Source organism: Heterodontus francisci, chromosome 8 (genome assembly GCF_036365525.1).
Source record: "Heterodontus francisci isolate sHetFra1 chromosome 8, sHetFra1.hap1, whole genome shotgun sequence".
Classification (NCBI taxonomy): Eukaryota; Metazoa; Chordata; class Chondrichthyes; order Heterodontiformes; family Heterodontidae; genus Heterodontus; species Heterodontus francisci.
The window spans coordinates 45,197,317-45,211,599 of NC_090378.1; the positions used below are offsets into that span (position 1 = coordinate 45,197,317).

A 14,283-nucleotide genomic window follows, 5' to 3' on the forward strand; every position below is an offset into this window, starting at 1 on the left:
CATTCCTCTACTTGTTGGCAAATTTTGATATTGATGTCTGTGCCCAATTGATTTATTTTGCTTGGAGAAGAGAGGTCCCATCACAGACTCTTTGGACACACCACTGGCTGCATTTTGCTAATCCATTTACTCCTACTCTCTCATTTCTGTCCATTAGCCATCTCTCCATCTATGCCCCCATTATCCTATATTCCTTGACAGGAAGAGTAGAATACTTATAATACAATGGGCCTTAATCTTTATAACAATGGTGTTCTCAGCTCACGTAGAACAGTCCTTACCATTGGCACCCTCCTGTACTGACCAACAAAAAGTTTTTCCACTCACTTGCTTGAAGCATGTTCTGTTGTTATGGAGTGATTCAAGAACTGAGGCAGCCAAGTTTCCAATATGAGGCAAGGCTGGGATTTGCTGCTAGTTCTTTCACTACATGAATCCTATACTGTGCAAAGCTGCAAACCCATGATAATAAGATTTTCAAACTTTGTATTGTTATTTCTACCTTTTGAAACTCAGAAATTAGACTTACCTTTTAATTGTCACTGCATTAACTGATAATGGCTTATCTGGGTCAGGGCCATCATAGTATAACCGTAGCTGATGAGCACCTTCATTCAGTGAGATCTGACAGACAAAACATAAATATGATCAAGGATAATTGGAAAACTTCATTTGGATTTCCAAACAAAAATCATACATGAAATATGAATTGATACCATAAAAACAGAATCTGGGAGAGAGCAAAAGTGAATTATATAAATATTGTTCAGATGACTTATGTACATTAGTGCAGGAAAACACTCTTCCAAAGTTCCGGAATATCAATTTTCTACCTTAATCTGCAAAATCTGCTAAATTGCTGACAAACTGCTTCCTCTGAGAGAAGGCAGGAAAGTCAAAACAGTGCATTTAATTTAATCTGTGACTGCAGCACTTGATAACAAATACAAAATTGTCAAGCCTCAATCAACATTTGTACTGGGAGAATTGTTCCCTTTCTCATTTACATAAATATCTCAGAACAATCTGTAGATGGGATTTGTCCTCATCAAAATTAATTGGTGCTCTATTGATTTACTCCCATTTGCAATAATTGTATCGATTTATTGTTATGAAAGGTATTAAAGGTGAAGGATAACTGTTCACAATAGGCAATTGAATAATCTACAAAGCACTATTGAAAGAAATGCCCATGGGTCATGAATATCATCTGTGAAAGAAGAGGTTAGACAATGTTAGAGTCATAATCCAGAGCTTTTCCACAAGATTTTTACTAGCATCAGTGAGTTTTCTCTCCTTGGAAGGGTGAGTTGTGTTGTTAATTATCCAAAAAAGTTGAGATTAAACAGGGTTGGGGTGATTACATACTCCCAGCAAGGTGCTGTACCCCTGTTCCTATATAATTTCATAGGGATTTCATTTCAGACAATCAGGTTTACAATGCCGTAGCTTTGTCTCTGACCCATGCTGAACATGTGTCTGGCTTCCCTGCTGGAAGCACAGGATCACAGAAGCACATTATACTCCATTTGCCAGTCCAAGAGAATAAAAATTATACATGGTCAATTAGTAGAAGGCTGCATAATTGGACATTCTCATTCATTATTCAGGATCAAAGTCACATGATTGTTGAACACCTCTCTGTGTCTAAGCAGAACAAAAACAAAAGCGTGGGAATTGGACAATATCATAGACGGGGAACCTAACATATTAAGAGAAAATAGCAAGAAAAGTCTTCTTCTTTGGCCTCCTTATCCCGAGAGACAATGGGTAAGCGCCTGGAGGTGGTCAGTGGTGTGTGGAGCAGTGCCTGGAGTGGCTATAAAGGCCAATTCTAGAGTGACAGGCTCTTCCACAGGTGCTGCAGAAAAATTTGTTTGTCGGGGCTGTTACACAGTTGGCTCTCCCCTTGCGCCTCTGTCTTTTTTCCTGCCAACTGCTAAGTCTCTTCGACTCGCCACACTTTAGCCCCGCCTTTATGGCTGCCCGCCAGCTCTGGCGAACGCTGGCAACTGACTCCCACGACTTGTGATCAATGTCACAGGACTTCATGTCGCATTTGCAGACGTCTTTAAAGCAGAGACATGGACGGCCGGTGGGTCTGATACCAGTGGCGAGCTCGTTGTACAATGTGTCTTTTGGGGATCCTGCCATCTTCCATGCGGCTCACATGGCCAAGCCATCTCAAGTGTCGCTGACTCAGTAGTGTGTATAAGCTGGGGATGTTGGCCACCTCGAGGACTTCTGTGTTGGAGTTACGGTCTTGCCACCTGATGCCAAGTATTCTCCGGAGGCAGCGAAGATGGAATGAATTGAGACGTCACTCTTGGCTGACATACGCTGTCCAGGCCTCGCTGCCATAGAGCAAGGTACTGAGGACACAGGCTTGATACACTCGGACTTTTGTGTTCCGTGTCAGTGCACCATTTTCCCACACCCTCTTGGCCAGTCTGGACATAGCAGTGGAAGCCTTTCCCATGCGCTTGTTGATTTCTGCATCGAGAGACAGGTTACTGGTGATAGTTGAGCCTAGGTAGGTGAACTCTTGAACCACTTCCAGAGCGTGGTCGCCAATATTGATGGATGGAGCATTTCTGACGTCCTGCCCCATGATGTTCGTTTTCTTGAGGCTGATGGTTAGGCCAAATTCATTGCAGGCAGCCGCAAACCTGTCGATGAGACTCTGCAGGCACTCTTCAGTGTGAGATGTTAATGCAGCATCGTCAACGAAGAGGAGTTCCTTGATGAGGACTTTCCGTACTTTGGACCGCTCTTAGACGGGCAAGGTTGAACAACCTGCCACCGGATCTTGTGCGGAGGAAAATTCCTTCTTCAGAGGACTTGAACGCATGTGAAAGCAGCAGGGAGAAGAAAATCCCAAAAAGTGTGGGTGCGAGAACACAGCCCTGTTTCACGCCACTCAGGATAGGAAAGGGGTCTGATGAGGAGCCACCATGTTGAATTGTGCCTTTCATATTGTCATGGAATGAGATGATGATACTTAGTAGCTTTGGTGGACATCCAATCTTTTCTAGTAGTCTGACGAGACCACGTCTGCTGATGAGGTCAAAGGCTTTGGTGAGATCAATGAAAGCAATATAGAGGGGCAATATAGTTGTTCGCAGCATTTCTCCTGTATCTGACGAAGGGAGAACAGCATGTCAACGGTCGATCTCTCTGCACGAAAGCCACACTGTGCCTCAGGGTAGATGCGCTCGGCCAGCTTCTGGAGCCTGGTTAGAGCGACTCGAGCAAAGACTTTCCCCACTATGCTGAGCAGGGAGATTCCACGGTAGTTGTTGCAGTCACCGCGGTCACCTTTGTTTTTATAGAGAGTGATGATATTGGCATCACGCATGTCCTGAGGTACTGCTCCCTTGTCCCAGCACAGGCATAGCAGTTCATGTAGTGCTGAGAGTATAGCAGGCTTGGCACTCTTGATTATTTCAGGGGTAATGCTGTCCTTCCCAGGGGCTTTTCCGCTGGCTAGAGAATCAATGGCATCACTGAGTTCCGATTTTGTTGGCTGTATGTCCAGCTCATCCATGACTGGTAGAGGCTGGGCTGCATTGAGGGCAAGTAGTTTGTGCAGAAAGAAACAATGGAGCTTCTTGTCAGTGAAAAACTTAAAAGGATGAACAGAATGTGCAAACATTAACTATGTTGAATTACACATATTAATTAATGCTTTGCAATATTTCAGCTGAACTGGTTGCTTGCTTTTTCTATTCATTACAACTCATGAATTGAAATATGCACTGACTGTTGGAATAAAGATGCCCAGTGCCTTGATTCTTGTTGAAAGATGCAATGCCTGGTGAAATCATTGCTTAACTCCAACGGCAGCTGTCGGAAGAGATGGAGGAGGGAGGAAAGCAAAGGAGGGAGGAAAGAAAGGGTGGGAAGGAACAAATAAATAAATACTGTGCAGAGAATAATCCTTTCATGGACTACTCAAGCTCATTGCAGCTCCTTGCTCAACCTGCTCTGCATTGATGGTATTGACAAAAGCCTCCATAGATTGGGCCATACTACCCTTCCTGTCGAGGAGTATTGGATAAAGGTAAAAGGAATTTTATAAACATCAACTCAATTTCAATCAACATTGGTGATAAGACAATAAACTTGAGTACCATTAATGTTTAATGAGGAAACCTCCTCTACATAATTCTGCATGTTGAATATTATTTACCTGAACTGCTCCAGAATCCACTGTTGGGTTTGTTTCATAGCCTGACTCCACAAACATATTCAGAGCTGCCCAGCCAATCAGAACCAATGTCAAACTGAATCGGTCGATAGAGTAAACCTACAAAACAACACATTTAAAGGAATTTCCTTTGATAATTAACAATGTATGAAGCACATTGGATGTTTCTGAAAGAGTATTGGATAGAGACTAGTGGACACTGACTACAAGGCAGAAATATCATCCAACTGGATAGGGAAACACAGGGTGGAATTTTTCCAGTTTAGTTCCTTGCAAAATGGCGGGACCATTTGCGGGTCAGGAACCCGAATGGTGAAGGAGTGGGCTTTGCCGAGGCTCTTTAACTGAGACACAGCATTAGCATCCTGCCTCTAGGTTCTCCAACCAATTAGGGAGAGCAGGCGGGATGACCTGGAGCAGTCAAAGAAAGGATTTCTAATTAAAGGCCCCGTTACAAGGGTTCATCAGTACATGGATTTTTAAAGCTGCAGCAACAACGGGAATGGAAAGGAGACCTGGGAAGATTGCCCTTGCTGGCCACCCCCGCCCACTTCCCCATGGGCCGAGGATGTCAACATCAGAAGCGTGGTCTCTCCAACCTGGAGACAATGCACCAAGAGGACTCAGGACTTCAGGAGGGTGGTTAAGCTGAGTGGAATAATATTTTTAGGTGCCAAGCCATGCACTCTGTCTTTATCAGCATTCTCCTGCACAACACTGCTCAGGACAACACATCTTGCAGCTACACTCATTCCTCTCTCTCTAGGCACCTCACATCTCCATCTGAGCAGCCAGCACTCATACTCACCCTCAACCTATTGCCCTCTTGCACCCGTGCCTCACAGTCACCCTCCACAAATGTTGTTTTTCCCTCCTTTTCACACAAGCTATTTCTAACACTCATAACTCTCTGCTTTCTCTCCTTGCAGGAGAAGAGAGCACACAACCTCAGGGAGAGGCAGCGATGTGGGTGGGGAGTGGGGTCCAGCCTTTGGCAATGTACGTCCACCTGCTCCACTAGGAAGGAGGTCTTGTTCCAGGAGGCTGCAGATGTCAGCAGTGACCTGCCATGAGAACCTGAGCCTCCTAAGACACTGGTGCTCAGACCTTGTGCTGGGGGTCTCACCTTCTAGCTGGATCTTGGTGTCCATCCCCTTTGCCCTGTGGAGGGACATGTGGCTGAGGAGAAGGCAGCTGGTGCGGCTGCTGGTGTTACTCCTGCTGCTGCTGGAGTTGTTGGCGGTGGTGTGGCTTCTGCTCTTGTCCCTCAGCATAGGAACAGGAGCAGGCCATTCAGCCTTTAAACCTGCTCCGCCATTTGATAAGATCGTGGCTGATCTGGCTGTGGTCTCAACTCTACTTTCCTGTCTGCCCCCCCAGTAGCCTTCGACTCCCTTGTTTATCAAAAATTTATCTAACTCAGCCTTGAATAAATTCAATGACTCAGCCTCCACTGTATTCTGGAGAAGAGAATTCCACAGACTAACAACACTCAGAGAAAAAATTTCTCATTTCCGGCTTAAACAGGAGACCTCTTATTTTTAAACTGTATCCCCTAGTTCTAGTCTCCCCCACAAGAGGAAACATCCTCCCGGTATCCACTCTATTAAGTCCCCTCAGGATCTTATATGTTTCAATAAGATCACATCTCATTCTTGTAAACTCCAATGGGTAAAGGTTCAACCTGTTCAACCTTTCTTCAGAAGATAAGTCCTTCATTCCAGGAGTGAGTCGAGTTAATCTTCTCTGAACAGCAATTATATCCTTTTTCAAATAAGGAGACCAAAACTGTACACACTACTCCAGATGTGGTCTCATCAAGGCCCTGTACAACTGTAGTAAAACTTCCTTACAGAGGTGGAAGATGGATCTCCATAAGCTGCTCCTATGCCGTGTTGAAGGCTGGCAGCGGAAAAGTGCAGCTGCAAGTGAGTAAAGTGCTAGACAGGTGAAGTGCCTTAAAAGCAGTTGGCAATCACATATCAAGCAGTGAAAGCACTCCCTGAGAAGTGATATGAACAGTAGCCTCTCACCTGGGCATAGCTTTTCAGTTCAATGATCAAAGCTTTCTCATCTTGACAGTTTCACTCAAGAAGCTCTTCCTGCTATGCACCCAACTTTAGTGACCCTGCTGAGTTGCTGACAGGTCAGAACAAAGGGGCCCTAACTGGAAAATCCAGAATTGATGGTTAAAACAGTACTTAATGAGCTAGTTAATTATTTTAATTACTTACCCAACAGCTGCATTGGGGTTCCCCGCTCGTGTTCAATCCCGCCCCGGTGAAACCTGGAAGAGGTAGGATGACGTCGGGATCCAGAGCTGATACCACTTTTCGGAGATTTAGCTCCCCGCGTGTACCCAAACCCGCCTCCCCTTACCCGGGAAAATTCCACCCATAATCTCAAGACCAGTTTATAGTCATTATCAGTGCCATGCACTGATATTATTGCTGTAAAATCACTTCCATGCATTCAGTATTTTTACAATGTATTAACAGATGGCTTTGTTTACAATAGATTTTCCTAAGAGCAATGCTCAACTTCCAAGTATTAAGTGGGCATTAGCAGTTGAAAATTTTGTGTCCGTTGCAAGTTTGCAATCACAATTTTAATAAATACAGGAAGCTCCAGCCAGACTGTAGGCAGATGCATGTAAAAGAGTGGATAATGGTATCATTCAGACAGTTTTCCGTCACTTTTACCCACCCATATAAACTGGGCACTCAGTGTTGACAGACGCAGATATCCATCGACAAATCAGGTTAAACAACCCAGGAGGTAAATTGCCACATTACAAGGCCACTGCTGAAGCTGTTTTGTCTTTTCTTCATGTTGCCACTCATATTTTCTGAAGAGCCTTTGGGCTGAATTTTCCTGGCCCAATGGAGACAGGCTGGGAGGCAGGAGGGATGGCAATATGGGCGGAGGAAGGCCTGACGTCTTCCCGTCACCATGGCATATTGTCAGTGGCCACCCATCAGGCAGTCAATTGAGGCAATTCATTGTCCTATTAAGAGCCACCTCCCACTCCCGCAGGCATTTCGCCCACATTGGGAGGGGCCACTGCCAGGTAAACCCTGACAACCTCCCAGCAGGTTCCCGGGGTTGGGTGGGGGGGGCCTCCTTGATGAGTGCTCCATGGCCCACGGAGGAAATCTCAGTAGCAACGGCCACACCCACACTCAAGGTACTGCCACCAGTACTCCTCCCCCCACCCCCAATCTCCAGGGGTTGCCTGCCTGGCCCTGGCTTTCGCAAAATATCTCACCTCTCTTCGAGGGCGCCTCGCCATTGAGATGCCCTCTCCCTGGTGATGCAGTCTCAGCACTGGCCACCACTCGCACTAGTGTTGCTGAGGCTACTGAGCTGCTGGCCCTCCGATTCAACTGGAAATTGTTGCATAAAATATATATAATATGTAAAATACAAGTGATTGAATCTGTCATGGTTCCATTCTTAATTCAACTCTTTATTTATCTGGAGTCATTCTGTATTTTAAATGGAATAATAATTGCTATTTTAATTTCTATAATTAATATTTTCACATTCAAAAGAAGATCTGAATCATCGTATTTCTGTTCCTTAAAAATGATACGTTGATATTGATAGTCATCACCTCCATCCTAATGGATTTGAGTTCTGTAAATAGAATTAATCTTCCCCAAATCCATGGCATTCTGATACTGGCATTTTACTAAACCCATCACTTTGTGCACTATGCTCTAACTAACCAGTTGCAGGATACATCACTAGGAAAGTGGACCCAATAAACTGCAACTTTCAATCAGAGGCTGGGAGCGACATGTTCATCCCAAGACTCTAAATTTAGAGAGCAGCTTGTGGCTGCGTGCAGTGCAGTTCTAATTTCAAAATCCCACTTTATGCACCATACTCTAATCTAACAGGAATTAGATAAAGATTGACCTTATCGACATTAATCATTTGTGGATAAGGAATAAATACTTCTTTTCAATTAGAAAAAACTTATAAACTAGAAAACACAACATGAAAATTAAATGACAACTACATTTATTGCTTGCCTCAAAATGCAAACTGACTCCAGCTTGTGAGTGTATAAATTCCAGTATTATTCTTTCGCATTTCTAAGCCACCTGTGGCTAAGGGACAGGAAGGGCTCCATCTCTCTACAACCAGAGGGTAAAAATGTTTTCAGCAATGTCTCAAGAATGACTTCTAATGATTCTCCTTACTTTCTCCCTTCCCCTGGAAAAATGTTAGTGCTCTACTTGGTGACTTTCCACTGGTGTGATATTTGTGTTTTAGTGCCCAATGTACTGTGCTACAAAGTATACACCTGTGTTCACAAGATAGATACAGCTGAAGCATGCCAATCAAGCTCTTTCATCCAGAATAAAGATCTACTTTCCCCCATTTATATCACTTGTCTCTTGAATGAGCCCATTTTTGCTGTGTGATTGCCTTCAAGTGTGATGTCCCTTTAAGATCTTCGTACGCTAATGAGCTAAGTACCAGGATGCAGTCATGAGACGACATGCCAGTCGCACTCTGTAACTGTAACACCAAGAGGCAAGTCCTGTACAGAGATAGTTCTACACTGTATATATTAGGAAGCTGTTTAATAAACTTGTTTGAGATCTTCAATCAACTGAACTCTACGCATCTCATTAATGTTGCATCAGATAACATAAAAAGTTTCTCATTACAATTTTCACCTCCAGTATCATATCCGGAAAACCATTCACTCTTTGCATGAAGAGGTTCTTCCTGACTTCTGTCCTTAAATTTTCTTCCACTAGTTTTGGACTACCTTCCCTTCTACAATCCTGGCATAACATGAAGTAATGCTTCAGATTAACCTCATCTATGTCTTTTAATCTCCTGTATACATCTTTAAGGTTCTTTTCTCAGTCACCTCTTTTCAGGGCTAAAGAGCTCCAGTTTCTCCAGCCTCTCCTCAGAATTCAACTCTTTGACATTAGGAATCAGAATTGTGGATCTATTCTGCACCACTTCCATGACTTGAATGTGTATTTAGTGCTTTGTTAATCAAAACAGAACACAGTGCGAAATGTGCAGTTTAGCCCGAGTTCTCTTTCTCTTTGGCCTCCTTGTCTCAAGAGACAATGGGTAAGCGCCTGGAGGTGGTCAGTGGTTTGTGGAGCAGCGCCTGGAGTGGCTATAAAGGCCAATTCTAGAGTGACAGACTCTTCCACAGGTGCTGCAGATAAAATTGGTTGTCGGGGCTGTTACACAGTTGGCTCTCCCCTTGCGCTTCTGTCTTTTTTCCTGCCAACTGCTAAGTCTCTTCGACTCGCCACACTTTAGCCCCGCCTTTATGGTTGCCCGCTAGCTTTGGCGATCGCTGGCAATTGACTCCCACGACTTGTGATCAATGTCACAGGACTTCATGTCGCGTTTGCAGACGTCTTTAAAGCGGAGACATGAACGGCCGGTGGGTCTGGTACCAGTGACGAGCTCGCTGTACAATGTGTCCTTGGGGATCCTGCCATCTTCCATGTGGCTCACATGGCCAAGCCATCTCAAGCGCTGCTGGCTCAGTAGGATGTATATTCTGGGGATGTTGGCCGCCTTGAGGACTTCTGTGTTGGAGATACGGTCCTGCCACCTGATGCCAAGGATTCTCCGGAGGCAGCGAAGATGGAATGAATTGAGACGTCGCTCTTGGCTGACGTACGTTGTCCAGGCCTCGAGTACTATACAGTTTTAGCATGGTATCTGCCAAATTTATATTTAAGTAACCTAGCAATATAATTAAGCATTCTATTTATTTATTGCTAACCTATATTGATTTGACATGTTAATCCAAATATAGAGACCAATTTTAACTCACTCAAAACCCATTCACTGACAGAGATTTAAAATCAATCTCTGGTATCATTTCCTGATCCCTTGCTGCTTTAGTTAGTGCCCAATGTATTGTGCCTTTAGTTATTTCTACATATTCCACTATATACTTACGGGATCCATTTCTTTCTGCCAATATGTAGTAGACAATTGTGAACGCATGGTTACCTTCAGTAACAACGTGGCTGACGGCGGCATTCTTGGGTTCCTGAATTCTGCACGGTAATTGTAAAAGGGCTCAAATATGTTGCTGTTCAAGTCAATCCCTGTAGCTATATCTGGGCCAAATCTTTGACAAAATGGAAATAAAAAGGTATGTTGAAAATTATTTTGTGTGAAGTTGTACATGACTGAGAAGTTTAGATATCACCAGAATTTATTTATCAATTCACAAAACACATTAATTTAGCACCATTAATCAGTGTCTAGTTCATTTTATATCTGCAGTCACTTAAAATGAAACTGGCATAATTGTTAAACATTTTAAGGAGCAGAAACTTTACCAATTATCTCAGAATTTCTTTGGATAAAAATGATACAATCAGGGTAGAAAGGTGAGGAATATGGGGCAGGACAGGAATCTGCTCTTTTTTTTTTTACAGCCATCGTATAAATTCAACTGAAAGGGAAGGAAGGTGAGTCAATCCTCCGCCTCATGGAAATAAGGAAATGACACAATTATGGGACTACACCAATAATTTTGAGTATTTTGCTGTGGCTTTGTGGTGCTTTGCTTTTCCTGATTTTTAACTTTTCCTGCCTGTCTAATCAGAAAGGACAGAAAGTCAGGAAAGATGGGCAAGATTGTGAACATTTGTATCTAACTATCTTAAGCTTAAATGCTGCAAAATAATCCATCTTGTAAACCCCCAGGTTCTTGTATTTCTCCAGTATTACAATTTTTACAAAGTGATTTTGAGAGCAATGTGGCACCTTCTTGGACACAGATTCCACATGAAAAGTTTAAATGGGGAAATGCATTTGGGCACACTGTTAGTAAAGCTGTTTGGTGGTCCCACATTGGTCAGGACAAGCATCAGCTATGCTATAAAGGGAGTTGTTATAAAGCCTTACCCAAAAATTTAAACTTCTAATTTTTTTTAAACTTTCCTCATTTCCTCCAGTTTCCTCCTCTTAAAGATTTAATCAGCACTAAGGATCATCCAGTGCATAAGTGATCAGACAGTGAAAGTCAACAGGCAAATTCACCCGTCAGAATATCGGAGACAAGCCTGTTTTCACCCAATTTCTACACATGCTCACTTTTCAATAGAGATCACTAGATAACCATTATGAGTGGGAACTCTAGCTAAATTATTCCTCCTCTCTAACTGCAGTCACTAAAGCCAATTACCACTGCTCCAGTTGGGATCAGCTAACTGTACACTGACTTCATAATGATGCAAACAGGCACATCTGACTGTAATTTCAAACGCTGCTAATCAGCACTTCCTTTTCTGTCTATAGAGCAAGTGAAAGGATTCTAATAACACTCCAGGCACAGTAGTTTTAATAGATTGCTTTCCTAAAATTATGGACACGATGGACACATAGCTTCATAAACAAAAAAGAAAATGAGGTCTGATTGCACAGCTAGACATTACCAGCATACTCCAAGCAAACAGGACAAGCAGTTTTTCATTGCTTAAATTGGAGTGTATCAAACAAGACAAATACCTGCCCGGTAAGTTGCCACTAGAGGCCCTCAGTGAAATAGAGTAATGCAAGAGTCTTCTCTACTGATGGAAACTGCAACATCGCAATTTGCCACACAGCTCTGACAGCAACTTAATTAAAACAAAAATATTTTCTTATACAAAAATCTGTGGCATATTCTATTCCAAAATACCCTTTCACAAAACAACCTGTACTCACTGGTTGTAGTTCCGATCAAAGATGCGACCTGTAATTCTGCTGATGGTGACAGCATCTGGGAGAAAGCGAGCACCATCGATGTACAAGTCAAATCCATCTCCTGCATTAAATGGTGCAGATGGAGGGGATGGCCTCACATGATGAATGTAGACAACCTAAGTAATGTAGACAATGCAGGTCAGTTATAAGGGACTAACGGACCAGTTCATTTTTCCTTCCCATTTGCAATGTTGTTCTGTAACTGGACACTACGAATTAATGATTCATGTTCACCTTCTTTCCAGTGATGAGTACCTGGGTCTCTTTGTCACCTTCTATGTTGGCATGGGTATGAATTCCATGTTTGGAAAATCAAACCCAGATCCTAGGAATTAGTTGGATTTCCTGTCACCCCCACCAAATCCCAGCCACCCACTTCCTGTCTCCCTGATTCCCAGTCCCGCATTGCCTAGCAATACCCCACCCACAATCCCCATCCCTGCATTCGCTGGTTCCCCTGATCACCATCCCTGCAATTCCTGGCCCCCCAATCCTCAGCCTCAGATTCCCCAGACCTCTGATCCCCAATCCTGTACTGTCCGGATTCCTCCACTGATCCCCAGCCTTGCATTTCTTGGCCCTCCCCAGAACCGCATTCATTGCCCTCCGATCCCCAGAATCCAATTCCTTTGGCCCCCTGATCCCCATAACCCATTCCCTGGCCCCGCGATCCCAAGCTCCATGTTTTCAAAACCTCCAACTCCCAGAGGACAAGAGGAATTCCTAACAACAGGGGCTGTTGCAAATCACAGTGGAAATCCCATGTGTTAGTGGTAAAAGGAGAAAAAAAAAGTTCATCAATAAATGCAATTAAAAAAAAACAAAAAGTCAATTCAAAAAAGCAAACAGAAACTACTCACCAAACCTACAGACTTGCAGCTGTAAAAGAACCAGGATTCACTTCTGTTGACTGCATATGCTGGGCAGTACTGTGTGCCAGTTATGACCCAGTGACGATGGTACAAGCTATCAGAAAATGTGGGACACGAACATGTCTTCATTGAAGTCATTTTTAAAGGTTTAATGACTTTTTTTTATTCATTCATGGGAAGTGGACGTCACTGGCTATGCCAGCATTTATTGCCCATCCCTAATTGCAGCTCACCACCACCTTCTCAAGGGCAATTAGGGATGGGCAATAAATGCTGGCATAGCCAGTGATGCCCAATTCCCATGAATGAATAAAAAAACCAAAAAAAATTAAACCTTTTAAAATAAAATGAGGTTCACATACAGGAGCAGTGCGAGCCTCCTGCATGCCAACATTGACTAGTTGCAGCAATTTCTGGTGCAAGACCTCATTCCCTGATTTTCTGCTCCTGTCAGGCTTGATGTATCACCAGCAAATGGGAACAAAAGGTTTATCCTTTTCTTTGAGACGTTGCATATGAAATCAAAGCAAACAAAATGTTTTCACATTTCAAAACAACTTTTCCCACCACAAACAGGATCTTTGTCAGTTACTCACATCAGGCCATTCTTTAATCATGTCTGTGTTGACAGGAGAATCTGGTGTGGAGAGAAGTTTGGGCCTGCTGCCAATGAACAGATGGAGTCTCACTGTAGCATTCCCATATGGTTCCCATATGTCATACAGGTGTTCACCAGGCTGAAAAGAAGATAAATGCACATCAAAGAATAAGCATTTACCTCATACCATTCAAATTGCACATATATATCTTGTTCACAAACTATAGTGTATGTGAACTTCATGCTTGTACAGAAGAACATGAAGATTGTTTTCCTTTAATTTTGCACCTCCAACATCAGATATCTAGAGTGCCTTTTTGTGACTGAACCTGTGTTTCATCTTTTATTATTGCCAATTATGAACATACTTTGCAAGCCAACTCACCACAATGTAATAATGGACACATCCTGAAAATGAATAACCAGTCACAAGATAAATTAACAATACATCATTTGATTCTAGTTCCAAAATCAACTTCGAGTTGTGCTGATGTCTGAAAATACCCCCGACCAACCATTGTTAACCACTGGTTAGTTCCAAGCAGATATGATTTTTGCCAGCCATTAATAATAATAGAACTGTTGACAGTTTTGAATGTTAAACGATCTGTCTGAGTTCAAATATAGTATTTCAAAGATAATCTATTTTGTTTTCAATAACTATGTTTACTTTAAAAGAGTATTGTTGTGATATTGCTTTAAGGAAACATGTAAATAGTAACTGTGCATCATCATTGCAGGAAGTGATGTCATACAGCATGTGACATGCTGTAGGAGTTGTGAGATCCCGAGAAAGACATGTATAGAGAGCTCTCCCATAACTTGTATATTGTGCATTTTCA

At 42.9% G+C, this 14,283-nt stretch overlaps 1 protein-coding gene across 6 annotated transcripts in view; it reads right to left on the bottom strand.

Annotated features, from left to right (window-relative positions):
- Positions 1–14,283, bottom strand: part of ccdc17 (coiled-coil domain containing 17) — a 161,110-nt gene that overhangs the window by 31,470 nt on the left and 115,357 nt on the right. For all 6 annotated transcript variants that reach the window (XM_068037062.1, XM_068037061.1, XM_068037067.1 and 3 more), the window contains 5 exons: positions 13,440–13,580; positions 11,933–12,087; positions 10,226–10,346; positions 4,193–4,309; positions 530–624 (listed from right to left, as the gene is read on the bottom strand). In XM_068037062.1, the coding sequence (XP_067893163.1) occupies positions 530–624; positions 4,193–4,309; positions 10,226–10,346; positions 11,933–12,087; positions 13,440–13,580 (629 nt within the window). The remainder of the gene's footprint in view (positions 1–529; positions 625–4,192; positions 4,310–10,225; positions 10,347–11,932; positions 12,088–13,439; positions 13,581–14,283) is intronic.